Here is a 14,429-nt window from a genome sequence, read left to right on the forward strand (position 1 = left end):
GCATTTGCACACAAACAAGCTTTGTGTTTGTCAGTAGAAACTACCTGAAGGAATAACATATGTCAGTTATAAAAAGGTTACTGTATAGAATGCTGTGTGAGCAACTAAAATAAAATAAAATAACAATAACATAATGAAATTTAGTTGCAGAAAGCAAATAAAACTCCAGTTATTTTGTTACTAACACATTTCCTAATGAGTTGAACACGGGCATGAAATGAATACGGGGCCATGCAGAGAAAAGGGAATGAAAATGAGAAATTTGGACCACAGAGAAATCATCATATCCCTACTGTGACTTACTCGCCACTCTTTGTGAATTAAATGAACAACTGTTGGATGGTTCAAGAAGTAGAACTTGAAAAGTGTTGAGGTTTAACAATGTGTGAGTTTTATGGTCATGTTATGCATAAAACCACTTTCAGAGGTATCTTAACAACTGCACCAAAATCTTTATCTCTCCACAAAAGGTTGAGCAAATCCCAATGTGAGAAGAGTTACAACTGCAGTAGCTTCAAACTAGAATATTGGAACCAAAATGCTTTCTGCTTGAATCACAGAGAATTACAGGGAGGAAGGAATGGCAACAAGATGGAAAATGGAATGAGCTATAGAAATTAAAACAATATTCAGCAAGTGGAAGAAGAAACCAGGTTCTGGTAGACACAAGACAGAGTGTTTATACATGTGCTTAAAAAGTAGGCAAGGTGATTGTTATTTAGAAAATAAGAGAAACAAGAATGTGTATGGAGCATAGAAAACAACGTACCCTTCTTGTAAATATCCATATCAAACTCTGATAGGCCACACAATAACAAAACCAGCTGTACATTCTTTAACTGCTATCAATAGTAACCACGGGACTGGCAAGGAACAGACAACACCTCCCTCAAATAGCTTCTGATCATATAGGAATATTTATGATATACAATGGTTGTGCGGAAGTCAAATACCTGCATCTTTCTCTGCAAGCTGTGATTGAACCATAAAATGAATCTGACTCCCAGACTACAGTAGCAGATGTCAGAGAGATTTTTTCATATGTTATTTATGATGCCTAAAAACTAGGATCAGTGAGAAAACAATGGATAGTAGCAAAGCATTCTGCCTTGCAACAGTGCTAGCTTATTATGTTAACAGCAGTACTGAAATGGCAGCCAATGCATGAACTGACTTGTGGCAGAGGAAGGAGTCCATCCATATAATTACTGTCTGCTTATTCTCAACACAGATTATATGCATCAGAATGCAAAAAAGAAAGAGAGAAGGCTAAGGATGAGAACTGGAGCCACTGAAACTAATACAAATAGTTTTGAAATGCAGGTTTTTAGACTGCTTAGACTCTCATAGATCGTATAAACCATCTATGGTTGTTACACTGTTGTACACATGACCAGGCAAGTAGCCACAAAATGCAAATAATGAGTCCATGATGGTCAGTCCATGATGCCTTACCACATCTTTTTCACAAGGAAGGATGGCAGAGACATGCTAACCTGAAGTAAGTTGGAGCTCAGTGTTGGGGGTCTAGACAATGAATAAGATTTAGTGAAAAATATGTCAAGTTCCTCAATTGTTCACAGTTTTTCCAAAGGTACTGCCTCTTCACCAGAAACACAGAAAGTTGCATTTCCTTGTGACAAGGCTGTGAAGAGCTGTGTGTGATTAAATGAGATGGATAACAAAATTGTATTTTCTTCTTTTCTCTTTATACTGTACAGATCTTTTCTCACTTGTTTTCCATGAGCTTATAACATCAAATTTAGCTTTAATTAGTCAGGAAAGATATCAGGGCACAGTGAGAAGGGTGGAATGGAGGGGAATCAGAAGTTTTATCGTATTTATCAACTTCTGTAAAGAAATAACAACAGACAATCCATCCAAAGGTCATAAATGCATTTTTCTCACAGCAAATGCTTTAGGATTGACATATAATGGAAACAAAGATACCTGGTTGTAATATAGACTAATAGATGTAAGGGCTTCTTGGGTTATCAATATTTCATCGAGTGAAGTTTGTTTGGTTTTTTTTTATCTAATTTCTGAAAACATATGTAAGTACATTGCACTGTGACATGTGTTTGCACATAGATTTAGGCTTAGTTTTACCAAACATCTCTTGAAAGATTTTTATTGCAGTAGATAAGTAATGTGCACTCTATGTAGGTTTGTACTCAAGTTTAGAGAAACTATCCCAAGGAACTTTATGACTGACTACTCTCTGGTGGGTTATGACACGAAGTGTGGAATTCAGTGGACTTTCTACAGCCTGCCAGGTATCATTGTTGGAGACCAATAATACTTCCAAAGTTTTCACCGACTTCCTTATAGTATATCCTGGAGAAGAGGCTTTATAGTGGCCTTCCTGTACCTGATGGTGGCCTCCAGGAAAGATGAAGAGGGATTTTTTTTTTTAAGGGCATGTGGCAATAGGACAAGGGAGAACAGTTTGAAGATGAAAGAGGGTAGATTTAGGCCAGACATTAGGAAGAAATTCTTTCTTTTGAGGATGGTGAGACAGTGATACAGGCTGTCCACTAAAGTTGTGACTGCCCCCTCCCTCCCTGGAAGTATTCAAGGCGAGGTTGGATGGGGCTTTGAGCAACCTGGGCTAGTGGAAGGTGTCCCTGGTCATGGCCAGCAGGGTTAGAACTAGATGATCTTTAAGGTCCCTTCCAACCCAAACCACTCTATAATTCTTTTTTATTGTTATGTAGCAGTTACACACAATTTTAGTGGTGTCAGTGGCCCTTGGTTCCTTCCCTTTCTGACAAACTGGTTTTGTAGATATAAACCAAAAATGTTCTCATTCCTTTTCTTACATTCTTCTGGAACTGCAAAACTGAAATAATGCTTATGCTGCTTTTTCTGTTTCTGTCTTCAGTCTTTGACCAAAATACTTAATTGGCTTTTCTGTGGATCCTAGAAGTTGTGGAAAGTAAGTCCATGACTAATTTAGGTTTCCTCTGAGATACATTTATATAGTTTGGGTATTGGTGGTTTGTTTTGTTTTGTTTTGTTTCTTTAATTTGTATTTGTCATTACTGTGATCCAAGGACTACCATCTTCAAAGGAACACATATTGATAGCAGCTGAGGACCTGTGTATCTTGGGTGATGAAAAGTGAAGTACATGATCCTTGATTTGTCCTCTAAAATGTCTTTCAACCATACACAGTAGTACAGTACTGTACATGAATTTTCAAGAGATGTCTGCATGGTTTTGGAAAAACAGTAAAAATGGATTTTAGACCTATACTTAGTTGACAGTATTTTACTTAATCCATTACATAGAGTAAGAGCTGGGAATGGATTATTGGCATCATCACACATTCCTCCAATTTTGTATTCCTATTCAAGACTAAATTTTATTTGGCATTACAGACTCAGGCATTTCTGTGAGCTGTGTGAGTATTGACAATGGCTCTCCTGGAAAACGTTTTAATAGTTTCCATCTACCTTGTGGTACATGGCCAGAATTTGTAGCACTTTATCATAGGTAAAACACAACCAGTAAATACAAACCATAGCTATGCCTTGCTGGTATGAATTGTGGCTGTCATGATCATTTATAAGAGCACTGTAGGTTGCTGATTGTGTCTTCCAAATAAACGCCATTTCTAACATTATTTCCTAACTTATATAACTTTATATATCCAAGCCGACAAACTGCTGGGAGTTTACTTCAACATGGGGGATCCTTAAAATATGAAGATGATCAGTACATGAGCCCAGGCATTTTTGTGGCAATGGCCAAGCACAGAATACAGAGTACGTGTATCTGTTCAGATGTATTGTATACCTAAATATAGGGCTATGCATTTCAACTGGACTATATTGCTTGTACAATAGTACTTTTTGAGCTATAAATAATGTAATGTAACTGTGAACACTGACAGAGTATTATAAACCATCATTTTAAACTATAGGAAACCATACTTTTCTTTCTTTGAGGTTGTAAAGGAACAAAAAATTATTCACACCTTATAAAACACTCTCAGCTCCCATAAGGTAGATGATTTTGTGTACAGCCATATATGTTATGAATATGTGTGCAGACTGTGCAGGAAACTATGCCAACACATCAGCATAGAAATGTGGATTAGAAACATCATTTTCTGACTTAGCACATTAGTCCTTGCAAGTGGTGAAACCATCTGGGCATGCACTGACTGGCAGAGTTACACTGCTCTGGTGCCAGTGAATAAGTAATGTAACACTTCACTAAAAACTCTTCAGACTCTATTGTCATATTGTCAAGGGCTAACCAGGTAGTTTAGGAAGTTATTTTATCCCAGCCTTCTGTTACTAATCCCGCTTCCCAGAAAGCCAGAATGATGGATGGACAAATGGATGACCTAGGACACATGTATGGGACAGAATTAAAGTGATTATTCCATGTGTTAGTGCCAGAAGGCAAAATGGAGAGAATGTTCAGTATATATTTTACTGCAACAGGAAAAAAACAAACCAAACCAAAACAATAACAAAACCAAAAAAACCCTAAATGGGCATGAAAGACTATGAATTAAAATATGCCAATAGCTTACCAAGGAGATTAAATTTGTAGTTATAAAAAGGATGTGATGCAATTTCACAAGGTAGAAATTACTATTAACTAAACAGTAAAGTTTGGTTTATGTGGTGCCTATTATAATTACCACCTGTGGGCAATGTCATTCTACAGAAGCAGAGGAAACAAAGTTGTGCCATTGGAAAGCTTCATGCCATCAGAAATGTCTGGCAAGTGTAATGACTATTGCTTATGTAGTTTTACTGTGACAGCAAGTAGCACTATGCTGCATGTACATCCAAGCATAGAAAATTGTTTGACCCATGCTAGTTTACATCAGCATTTCTTCATTTATGTCTTTTCTGCCTCTGATATTTAATCTATATTGAGGGCAGACTGGAGCAGTACTTAAGGCTGTCTCCACAGTATAAACATACTTTATGTATACATCTCACAGAATGCCGTATTTCAAAGACATAACTGGCAGCCGCAACTGTAAATGTTAATAAACTGACTATAATTTGTAAATTATATGCTAAATTAAATGTATATAGGGAAACAAGACCTATTCATGATGCATGAGTGTAATGCTGTCTACATGCTTCATTGAAATACATTTTGATTTTAGGAACAGATGCTTGCTGAAGTCACATATTGATGATCCTTCAAAAGATGAATCCTGATTATCATTGGGCCTTCCTAGTTACATGCATATACCAAATAATGCCACGACATATGGAATCTATGCTGCCTAATATTAAATGCTACCTTAGATCAAGCATCAAATTGAGCCAGTCTGCAACAAATGATGATATGCTTTTGATGCTTACTAGGTATTTTCAGCACTGATGGCACTGATGACAATGTCTTCCTCTATCAGCCTCTGTCATCTGAGATGGCAAGTCACGAGAATGGGTTGGACAGATTTGACTCACACATTACATCTTTTCATGAAACCAGCGCAAAACAATTAATTGATTTACATGCATAAATCAGAGATTAATTTTAGGATTACATGGTTCATTTGCACCTGATTTTGTAACTGACATATGTTGAAATGGGCTTATCTTATGTGAACCACTCTGTCTTCAGTCTCTGTACCACGAGCTAAGGAAGTACACCTAACATTACAGTGCTGGTGTTTTGTCACATCTATAACATTGTACTCAATAACAGGCTATCCCTAAGCTCCCACACAGTATTATTTGATTGACAGCATGGCTGCATACCCACGTGGCCAGCAACATCTGCTCCTTCCACTGATAACATGATTTTCCTTACAGGTCATAGGGCTTCAGGCATCTATTTATTCTTATGGAAATAGAGCAGGCCAAAGACAGTCTTCACAACAACAAAAGGTGACAGGGAGTTACTGTTTTGTAATGGCTGCTTTGCATCTCCTGCTGCCACAGTGCATGGCTTTCTCCACCTCTGTAACGGGTGATAAAACTTAAGCCATGTTCCTAGAAGATATGGGAGCCAGGACAGAGCAAGCCCCTGCAGTCATATTCTTGCATTTCAGCCCAGCCACCTTGTGCTATTTCCATTTTAGGCTGCTAATGGTGTCATAGCTTGCTTCTCTATTTTCTTAAAAATGCAGTACCTGGAACATTCACTGTTCAGTTTGCTATGTGTCTGTTTTAAAGTTTGCCCTAGTGATGTTTCAAATGCAAAAAAAAAAAAAAAAAAACCCTAGAAGATTAGGAATGTAATGCTTCCATTGCTTATAGGCAGACCTACTTTCTATTCTACACACTTTTTTCTAACCAACAAGCTAGAATTTGATTCTATATAATTTGGTACCAAAAGCTACATTTAACTGACATTAAGATTGTGAAGTAAGACCCCCCAAAAAGTTGAAAATTCAAAAATTAAGCCTTACACTCTGTTCTTAACCCACAGTGCTCATGGCACAGGCCAAACAACTGAAGAGGTGAAGTACACTTCTAAGAAAAAGTGTAAGTCTTCCCCTTAGATTTGAATCTATAAGCTTTTATTTGCATTCACAAAATTAGCCTTAAAAAATCTTTTCTTTAATTAACCCCTCCCTTTGCCCCACCTTGAAAGAAGAAAAAGAACAAAAGTTCATAGGAAGATATAAAATATGTATTACATTTATTCAGGAGACTTTAAAGGGCTCCTTTGGAGCCGTTTGAGTCTCTCTATCCCAGCCTATCCAGTAAATATACAGTTACATTAGTTTTAATTTTTTTTTTTTTTTTTGATAAAAATTAATTTTTGTCTACAGTCAACAACCTTTTTATAGGCTTATACATTGAAAGGCCAGGGGAAACACTGCCATCATCTACTCTGGCCTTCAGCATCATACAGACGATAGCACTCTGAAGATACATGACCCTGTATAGTCAGCTTGATAGACTGCAACTGATTAACACAATGCATATTCAGTTTTGCATTTTTCCACAGTACAGATCATGACAATAGCAATATGGAAATGTTTATTGAGAACTTTATGAAAAAAAGTTACGGCACACGAGCAGGAACCCAGATTGCAGAACTGAAAATATTTTCAATTTGTTTTTTCTTAATTCTCAGAATTATAAATCCTGGTAGAAAAACAACTGTTCAAAAATAACATTGTCTTAGAACTTTTACTTTTCTGAGTTCAAAATGAAATCAGGCAACATCACTTATTTTTTCTGAACTTCTATAATTTGAAACTAAGCAGTATGTATTTGGGAATTACAGTGAACACAACTGCTCCTACATTTTTTCTTAAAGCAAACCTTTATGACTGTTATAACATACTTAAAATAGGAGAATGTAATAGAAATTCTGACACAATCTTGCTCTGTATGACATAAACATGCCAATATAATATTACTCTTTTCTCCCTCTCTCTGTATATAATATATATGCACTTTTAATTAAAAGAAAATAGATTAAACAATCAACTTATTATGTACTCATGTGTCTATGATGTACCATATACCAAGCACTAGACTTATCACACTTACCTTCCTGCATAATTAAAGTTAAATTCTCCAAATACAAACATTTTTGTTACCTAATCAAAGAACAACAGTCAACATGCTCAGCACTTCATTACTGTCAGGGAAACAGTTGCACAGAAAAGTTAAAGCTGCCATGAAAGATATTTCAAAATTGAAGTGAAATTTTCCAGTGAATAAAAGAACAGATGAGATGCTCTTCTGACTTCAAGATAACATAAAACAAGTTCTCCTACTGTAGAGGAAAACCAAATGCAGAATAAGTAGTGCTATTAGTATTTTCCACCAACTATCCAAGAGAAAAAATTGGAATAGCAACATGAATAATTTTGTTCTGCCTGTAGCAGAACAAAAGATATAGTAGTTTGCTGACATTAAAAATCTCTCCATGGATTAAAATATGCATGTATGTGCATGTGTGTGTTTGTCTACACTTATAAGTATACAACCACACACACATTTTTATATATATGACAAACAGGTATAGAATTCCAAATTCACCAAATGAGCTGATGAACAGTTAATAAGCTGTTACTTAAGTGTTAATGTATCTTTTGAGCAACAGCTGAACTGGATTTACTAAATAATGCTATGGGCTGATACTGATGCACTTCTAAACTACAGTGTGCAGTACCTCTACAAAATTCCAAGATGCCATCTGCATTGCATATTTGTTGCAAATATATACCTTTCTCTAGTCTTCATTTTTGTTAGCCGTACATATGCATATCTGTTTATGCTCTAAGAAACAAGTTTGCAATGCTTTATAGCATGCCACATATGGTCATAAAATAAGTCTTCAAATCAATATAAAATCATGTAATTTAACAAAAAGGCATACTATTTTTCATGCTATGCTCAATATAAATATAAATTCAAGGCAGTCAAGCTATCCATTACCAAAATAATAATAACCATAATATATATGCATATATACTTACACTCTCTAAAAAATGATCCAGTTATGTGGATTAAGAAACAAGTAAGAAATTGATTGAATGTAGTATAAAAGTTTCATTTTATGTAAAAGCCAATACTGGCCATTTCAAGTATTTTAATACTTTCCTATAACCTTTTAATTAATATCTAGCTGTTTGTAGAAATGATAATTTTATACTGAAAATTGTATTCAAGTTAAATAAAAATTAACTTTGACTGTAGCTCATTTTTAGAGTGTGCATGTATACATAGCAAAATACCCTTCTACAGATCTATCATAAATATTTCCGTTTTTGTCAGTTCTTTTCTAAGAAAACACTTGAACATTTTTTACTCGGTTTTTGGATAGTGTATATCAGGTCTTTTAAGAAATGAAACTCATCTTAGTTCATTTGCAACACCAGATTCCCTTCAGTTTGTGCCAGTTTGTAAGTCAGAGGTTAAAGATCAAAGACATAGGACAGTACACTTTAAGGAAATTCAGACAGTGAAGCTGTTCACAGAAGACTATGTTTAACTTGGTAATGACAGTCAACAGGTCAATAATCAAGTTCAAGGCAAGCTGTTCATTGTTGCAAAAGCTACTCCCCTCAAATCCTGGCTTTCATAAAAAACCAGGTGTCTGACTTTTGGGGTGCATCATTCTGACCATCTTTAATAAGTTCACAGCCCAGTGACTGTAAAGCCTATCACTGCAAGAAGCAGCTCCTAAAATCAATAAAGAGGTCTGTCAGTTGCTGACTTTTCTCTAGGAAAAAAATATTGATACAAACCTGCTCTGCAGATCACATGAAAATGACAATACTGCTGTTAGCACAAATTACACAAAGACAAAATGCTTTGGTGGTCCCCTGGCTCTGTCAGTGATACTATGGTCAGCTGAAGGCCAGAAACTTGACTAACCCTTTGAGAACTATGGTGAACATGCAAAGGGGTAACACACCAGAGGATACTCATGCAATACCAGAGTCATCGTTTTAGCTTTCCTTTGAAACTGTAATTCTACCTCTGGAGAGGCAAATTGAATTGTCATGCAACACAGTTTAAAAGAGAAATTCAAGATGCTTAAGACAAAAAGCTAAGCTATAAAACTGTCTCCAGTTCAGAAAAATTCTTGGTAAGTGTTATTAGTTATTAAAATAGGTTTGGTTCCTTTAACCAGAGAGTAGCTGGTAAATATATTTTCTTTTCTATTTATGTTACAAATGTTTTTCTACTGATAATGCAAATAATAAGAAACATTCACTTGCAGTCACAGGAAATCTGTTTTGAAAAACTGGCTTTCTTTTTAAACCTGTATTACCCAAACACAATCTCATAATTTAATGACAACTGAGATTAACATCCACCAGACTCTGAAAATGGATGCAATAGTTCTCAAAGGGTTACACCACCAATGTAATACCAGCATTGAGTTTCTCTATAGCATGACTGTTGCTTTAGTTCATTGAAATCCACTTCAGAGACACACTGCTTTTTACCATGCTTTGGAATGAGTACTCCTGACAGACCTATGAAAGGCCTGGGGCAGTTGGCTTGGTACAGCTTGGGAAAGATTATGTGGGAAAACCAAGCGAAAATCAAACAAACCAATAAAAAGCTCCTGCTTGAATATCATAATGAATATAAACAAGTTTAAAACATTGAGGACGTAGCCCAGAGCAGCTGTAAAAAACACAAAATGAATGTATTATTAAGGCTGTTACTATATTGCAGATATTTTGGCCCCTTGTTTGTTGGAAAATGGCTGTCCGAACAGTCTTGAAGTCCTGCACGTCATCCGAGTCTCCCACCTGACAAAACTGGAAGTAGGAGTTTAGGACTTTATCCATAGCAGACAGAAAGCAATCCTCTTTGGAGACAAAGCTGTTTTGGGTCTTCTCACTTTCCTGAAAGTTCTGTTGTGGGTTGTTGTGTTTTTCTAAAAAAATTTACTTTCAGCAAAAAATATTTCAAAGGGGAACAGGCCTTAAGGGAAAAATGTAGAAACACTGGAGATTTTATTTTGTTGTTTTTTTTTTTTTCCTCCTCATTAGTTAATCCTGATAGTTTATTGGGCATTGAGCGTGCAGAGGAAAGGCCTAGGATCGAATGACAAAGAAAGACAAAGGACTGAAGAACAGCAGATACTGTGTATCACGGAAGCTTCCCAGCCGAGCGAATCGTCACTCATGCGCAGGACAGGCAACCTCCTGGGTTTTAAAGATCAGCTTTGTTTCAGACCGACAGATGCCCGCTCCTAGCTAGGAAACTGCATAACAACTCTTGTGTTGAATCTCAAGTTACCACAAACTCCTGGGAGGGAAAGAAAAAACCAAAACCCTACATCACACCCACTCTTGCATAGAGCGTTTGCAGTACAGTATGTGGCGAGGTGTTCCTTTCCTTTTGAACTGGAACACAGTGTAAACCAAGACAAGGAGGCACAAGGCCAGGATGCAGGGAATAACGATGGCTATGGCTTTCACAGTGCTGGCTGTGTTGTCCAGTTTGATGACAATGTCAACGTCATCTTGAGGGCTGTGTCGGTCTTTATCTCGATCCGCTGGTCCATCACAACCCATAAAATCCTTGAGGATGGATCTTGGATAGCCAGGTTCCACCCTGAGCATCTGGTTATTGAATTTCCAGTACTCTTTTCCTTTGTAGAAATACGTGAAGCCTGAGGACGAAAATTGCAATTATTCATGGTCATATCAGATCAAACCCTTCCATCAACATACCATGACCAGAAATACTGATACCACATTATTTTGTAATCCAAATTTAAAAAGATGTAAGGAATACAGCCCAATTATAGGTCTTTCAAATCTTATTTTAAAAATTCCTTTCTTTACTTTCTCTAGGAAATCTAACATCAGGATGTTGTGGGTTTTTTAAATTGAATAAACTGGAATTTTCTTTTCTTCCATTAATAATAATTAAAAAAAAAAAAGGAATTCCAGAGAACACTATCTTTGACATAGCAGGAGCCATCTGATTTGTTCATTCACAAAAAACTCAAGCAAATTTGGAGTCTTCAGGTCCAGGACTTCAAAGCATCATATCTTCTTCAGGATGAGAAGTCTACCAAAACAAATTGTAATGCTATCCTAGCTAGAAACAAGAACTGACCCTCTTTGATGCCACATAATCTGCTGCTGTACTTCAGCAGAAGGAAACTGGGGGAAATAAGAGAAGTTGTGTCAAAACAGGTGTAAAAAGATGTAAGTTTTCTGAAAAGAGCTGGTATTTGATCATTCAGTTGCAATCTAATGTATTTACTAAACATGGTGAAATGGGAAAAAAAGTCTGACTCCCTGCCATAAGTCTCCGTAATTTTGTTATCCCAGATGAAAAATGTTATCGATCCAGCAAGAAACAAGCCTTCAGGATGGGGAAGCTTCCTCCTGCTATTTATGAACTGAATGCAAACAGATGGATTCTTCTTAACTTTATAGACCTCCTCTTATTTCCTGCAGTACCTAAAGGCTACTTAGAATACTAAGACCAACTGGGCTGTATTTATTAATTTAACAAGGCTTACTGGCTATATGAAGGTAATATTATTAATTACCCTTTCAAAATTAATTTTTTTCAGTTTAAAAAAAACATCACTTGATAGCATATTTTCCAGCTCAAACTCTGTAAAAAACCTTCATCTATTACCATTTTTCCAGAATATTTAGAATATTTGAGCATTTTTCTATGGAAGCAATTTATGTAATTTTAATGGACTTCCTAGCCACTCAAAAGGTACTAGTTTTCTTTCCTTAATCTCTTGCAGTTTTATTATCTAAGAATGTGTTAATGTAGGTGCAGAAAGGTGCAATCCTGGTTGAAAAGAAAAAAGAAAAGAAAAGCACTAAGCTATATGAAAATTATAGGATGCTTGTTCACAATTTGCCTTCTATTCTAACTGGAACAAAACAAAACAGAGGACTGTAATTGTTTAAATAGAGTGAAGATTTAAAATGTTTGCATCTATGAAGCTCCTCAAAGCAATCTGTATTTTAAATTAAAAATTATCAGGTGCAAAATTTCAGTATTTTGAGCCACAGGTTACATACATTTCATGTATGTATGTAAGGAAGCACTGTAGGTAGAGGCCCTGGATAAATACATCAAGTGTGGAAATTTTATATCTTATCTCTATCAATATTATTACTATACATATATAGAGAACATATAAAAGATATGACATCTCTAAATCTATATTTGTACATGCATACAGAATACAAAAAAATAGGAGTCCATACACTTATATATGTCAGAATACTGACATTAGTTAATATTGTTAACATATGTTTTGTTCTTTTACAAACTAAAACAGTTAAAGCAGCTTAGAAATCGCCAGCCCCTATACATCCAATAAAAATTCTTCAATCAGAGCATATTTTCAACTGCAGACTCCTAAAGATATTTTAATCTTTTCTGTAGTATTGCTGAGGCAGGACCAGGAAAACAATAACAGCTGAAGGATGGAATTCACCAGCAGAGAATGGTAGTTATAAGAGACTGGTCTACTTACTGGTTCTCATGGCAGAACAAATTACTTCACACAAAAGTTGAAAGTGATTTCATCTAATCTGCATGACTTGTTGAGTTTGCTTTGGGAGCTGCTCCTTGCAATTTTGCAGGTGCTGGTCACTGAGAGTAGTGAGCACAATCTCTGACCCAAGCAGCATGGAAGGGTTTAGCAGTCACTAACGTGGCAAAACAGCTCAAAGGGCTGATAAAGTAGGCCAACTTCTCACTTTCTTCTCTCTAAAAACTGTCCCACCACCTCCTTTAGCAGAATTTCCAGCTGGGTGGTGAGATTTTCTCTGTTGCATAAACACAGAAAGTTTTCTCCAATATGAAAAACTTTGTGTGATCTCAGATTGCATGGAGCAAGCAAAAAGGATGCTGCTTCATCTCCATCCTCATCTTGTTTCTACCATGGCATTAGAAATAGGAAAGAGACTTCCAAAGCTGTTACCTGTATCTAACCACACATCTAGGACACTGAATCAGGATGCTGATAAGAGTAGGAAATTGGTTTTTCTCATCTTTCCCAAGCCTCTTACTTCAAGATTATTGAAATTTTTTGAGGACAGTGAAGAAAACCCCTTTGTAATCAGACTAATTTCAGGTGTTCATTTTTATGGCTTACACAGTAGAAAAAAAAGGGACAGAAAAAAGTATTCTTTAAAATGAAACGGTTTAACTGGAAGAGGTGCTTTCAGATGTTCCCTTATGAAGCTATACAATAGCAACTTTGTTCCTTAGCAACTTTGCTTCTGCCCAAAGAAAAGAAAATCATTTCAGCCAAAATGTAATCAACTTTTTTCAACTAAGCTGTGGTACTTCATATTCAAATCTCTTTTTTTGTCTTCCTGTCCTCAAACATATGACAGTGGAGATGTGATCTTTTTCTTGAGACATATCTGTTTTCTTGGTTTCAGAGATAATGTCTTAGCGATCTTTTTGGAAACATTGTGATACCATTTTCATTCCCTCTTCCTGCCCTAGGACCGTTTTAAGATTTCTGAGAAGCCCAAAAATACCATCTTATCTTTCCCCTCCTCCAAAATCTCATGGCACATTTTACTATTCTACTCATTCCAAGTCAGGCAGACTAGCAAAGCCTATGCAGTAAAAAAGAGAACTGTCTTGTGACATAATCAGGAGTCTTTCTTGCCTTAGGTATAAGTGCTTTTCATCCTCAGTACATTCAGATTTGCTGGTCTGAGGGCTACAGTATGATATTTTTCATTTGCAATGACAGACATGTGCCTGAGCTCAGTATAGAAAACTTATTATGGGGAATGAAAAAAACCCAAGCACATACATACATACATATTTCAAATTCCTTTTGGATGTAAATATTTTAAAATATACTTAAAAAGTATATAAAGGAAAAAAGTATATATAAAGTATATATAAAGGAAAAAAGCAGATATTATACCCATTATGTTTGTCAGAGCACATGATGTTTGTGCCCATTTCCACATATGTGTCTGTTTACAGGTAATTATTGAGTGT

The 14,429-nt window shown here is 36.0% G+C and overlaps 1 protein-coding gene across 1 annotated transcript in view; it reads right to left on the minus strand.

Moving 5' to 3' along the window:
* Nucleotides 1–6,610: 6,610 nt before the first annotated feature.
* The window catches only part of MMP16 (matrix metallopeptidase 16), a 167,351-nt gene continuing 159,532 nt past the window's right edge, over nt 6,611–14,429 (minus strand). The window contains exon 10 of the mRNA XM_071737887.1: nt 6,611–11,085. Within this exon, the coding sequence (XP_071593988.1) occupies nt 10,751–11,085 (335 nt within the window). The 3' untranslated portion in view covers nt 6,611–10,750. The remainder of the gene's footprint in view (nt 11,086–14,429) is intronic.

Source organism: Heliangelus exortis, chromosome 2 (genome assembly GCF_036169615.1).
Source record: "Heliangelus exortis chromosome 2, bHelExo1.hap1, whole genome shotgun sequence".
NCBI lineage: Eukaryota > Metazoa > Chordata > Aves > Apodiformes > Trochilidae > Heliangelus > Heliangelus exortis.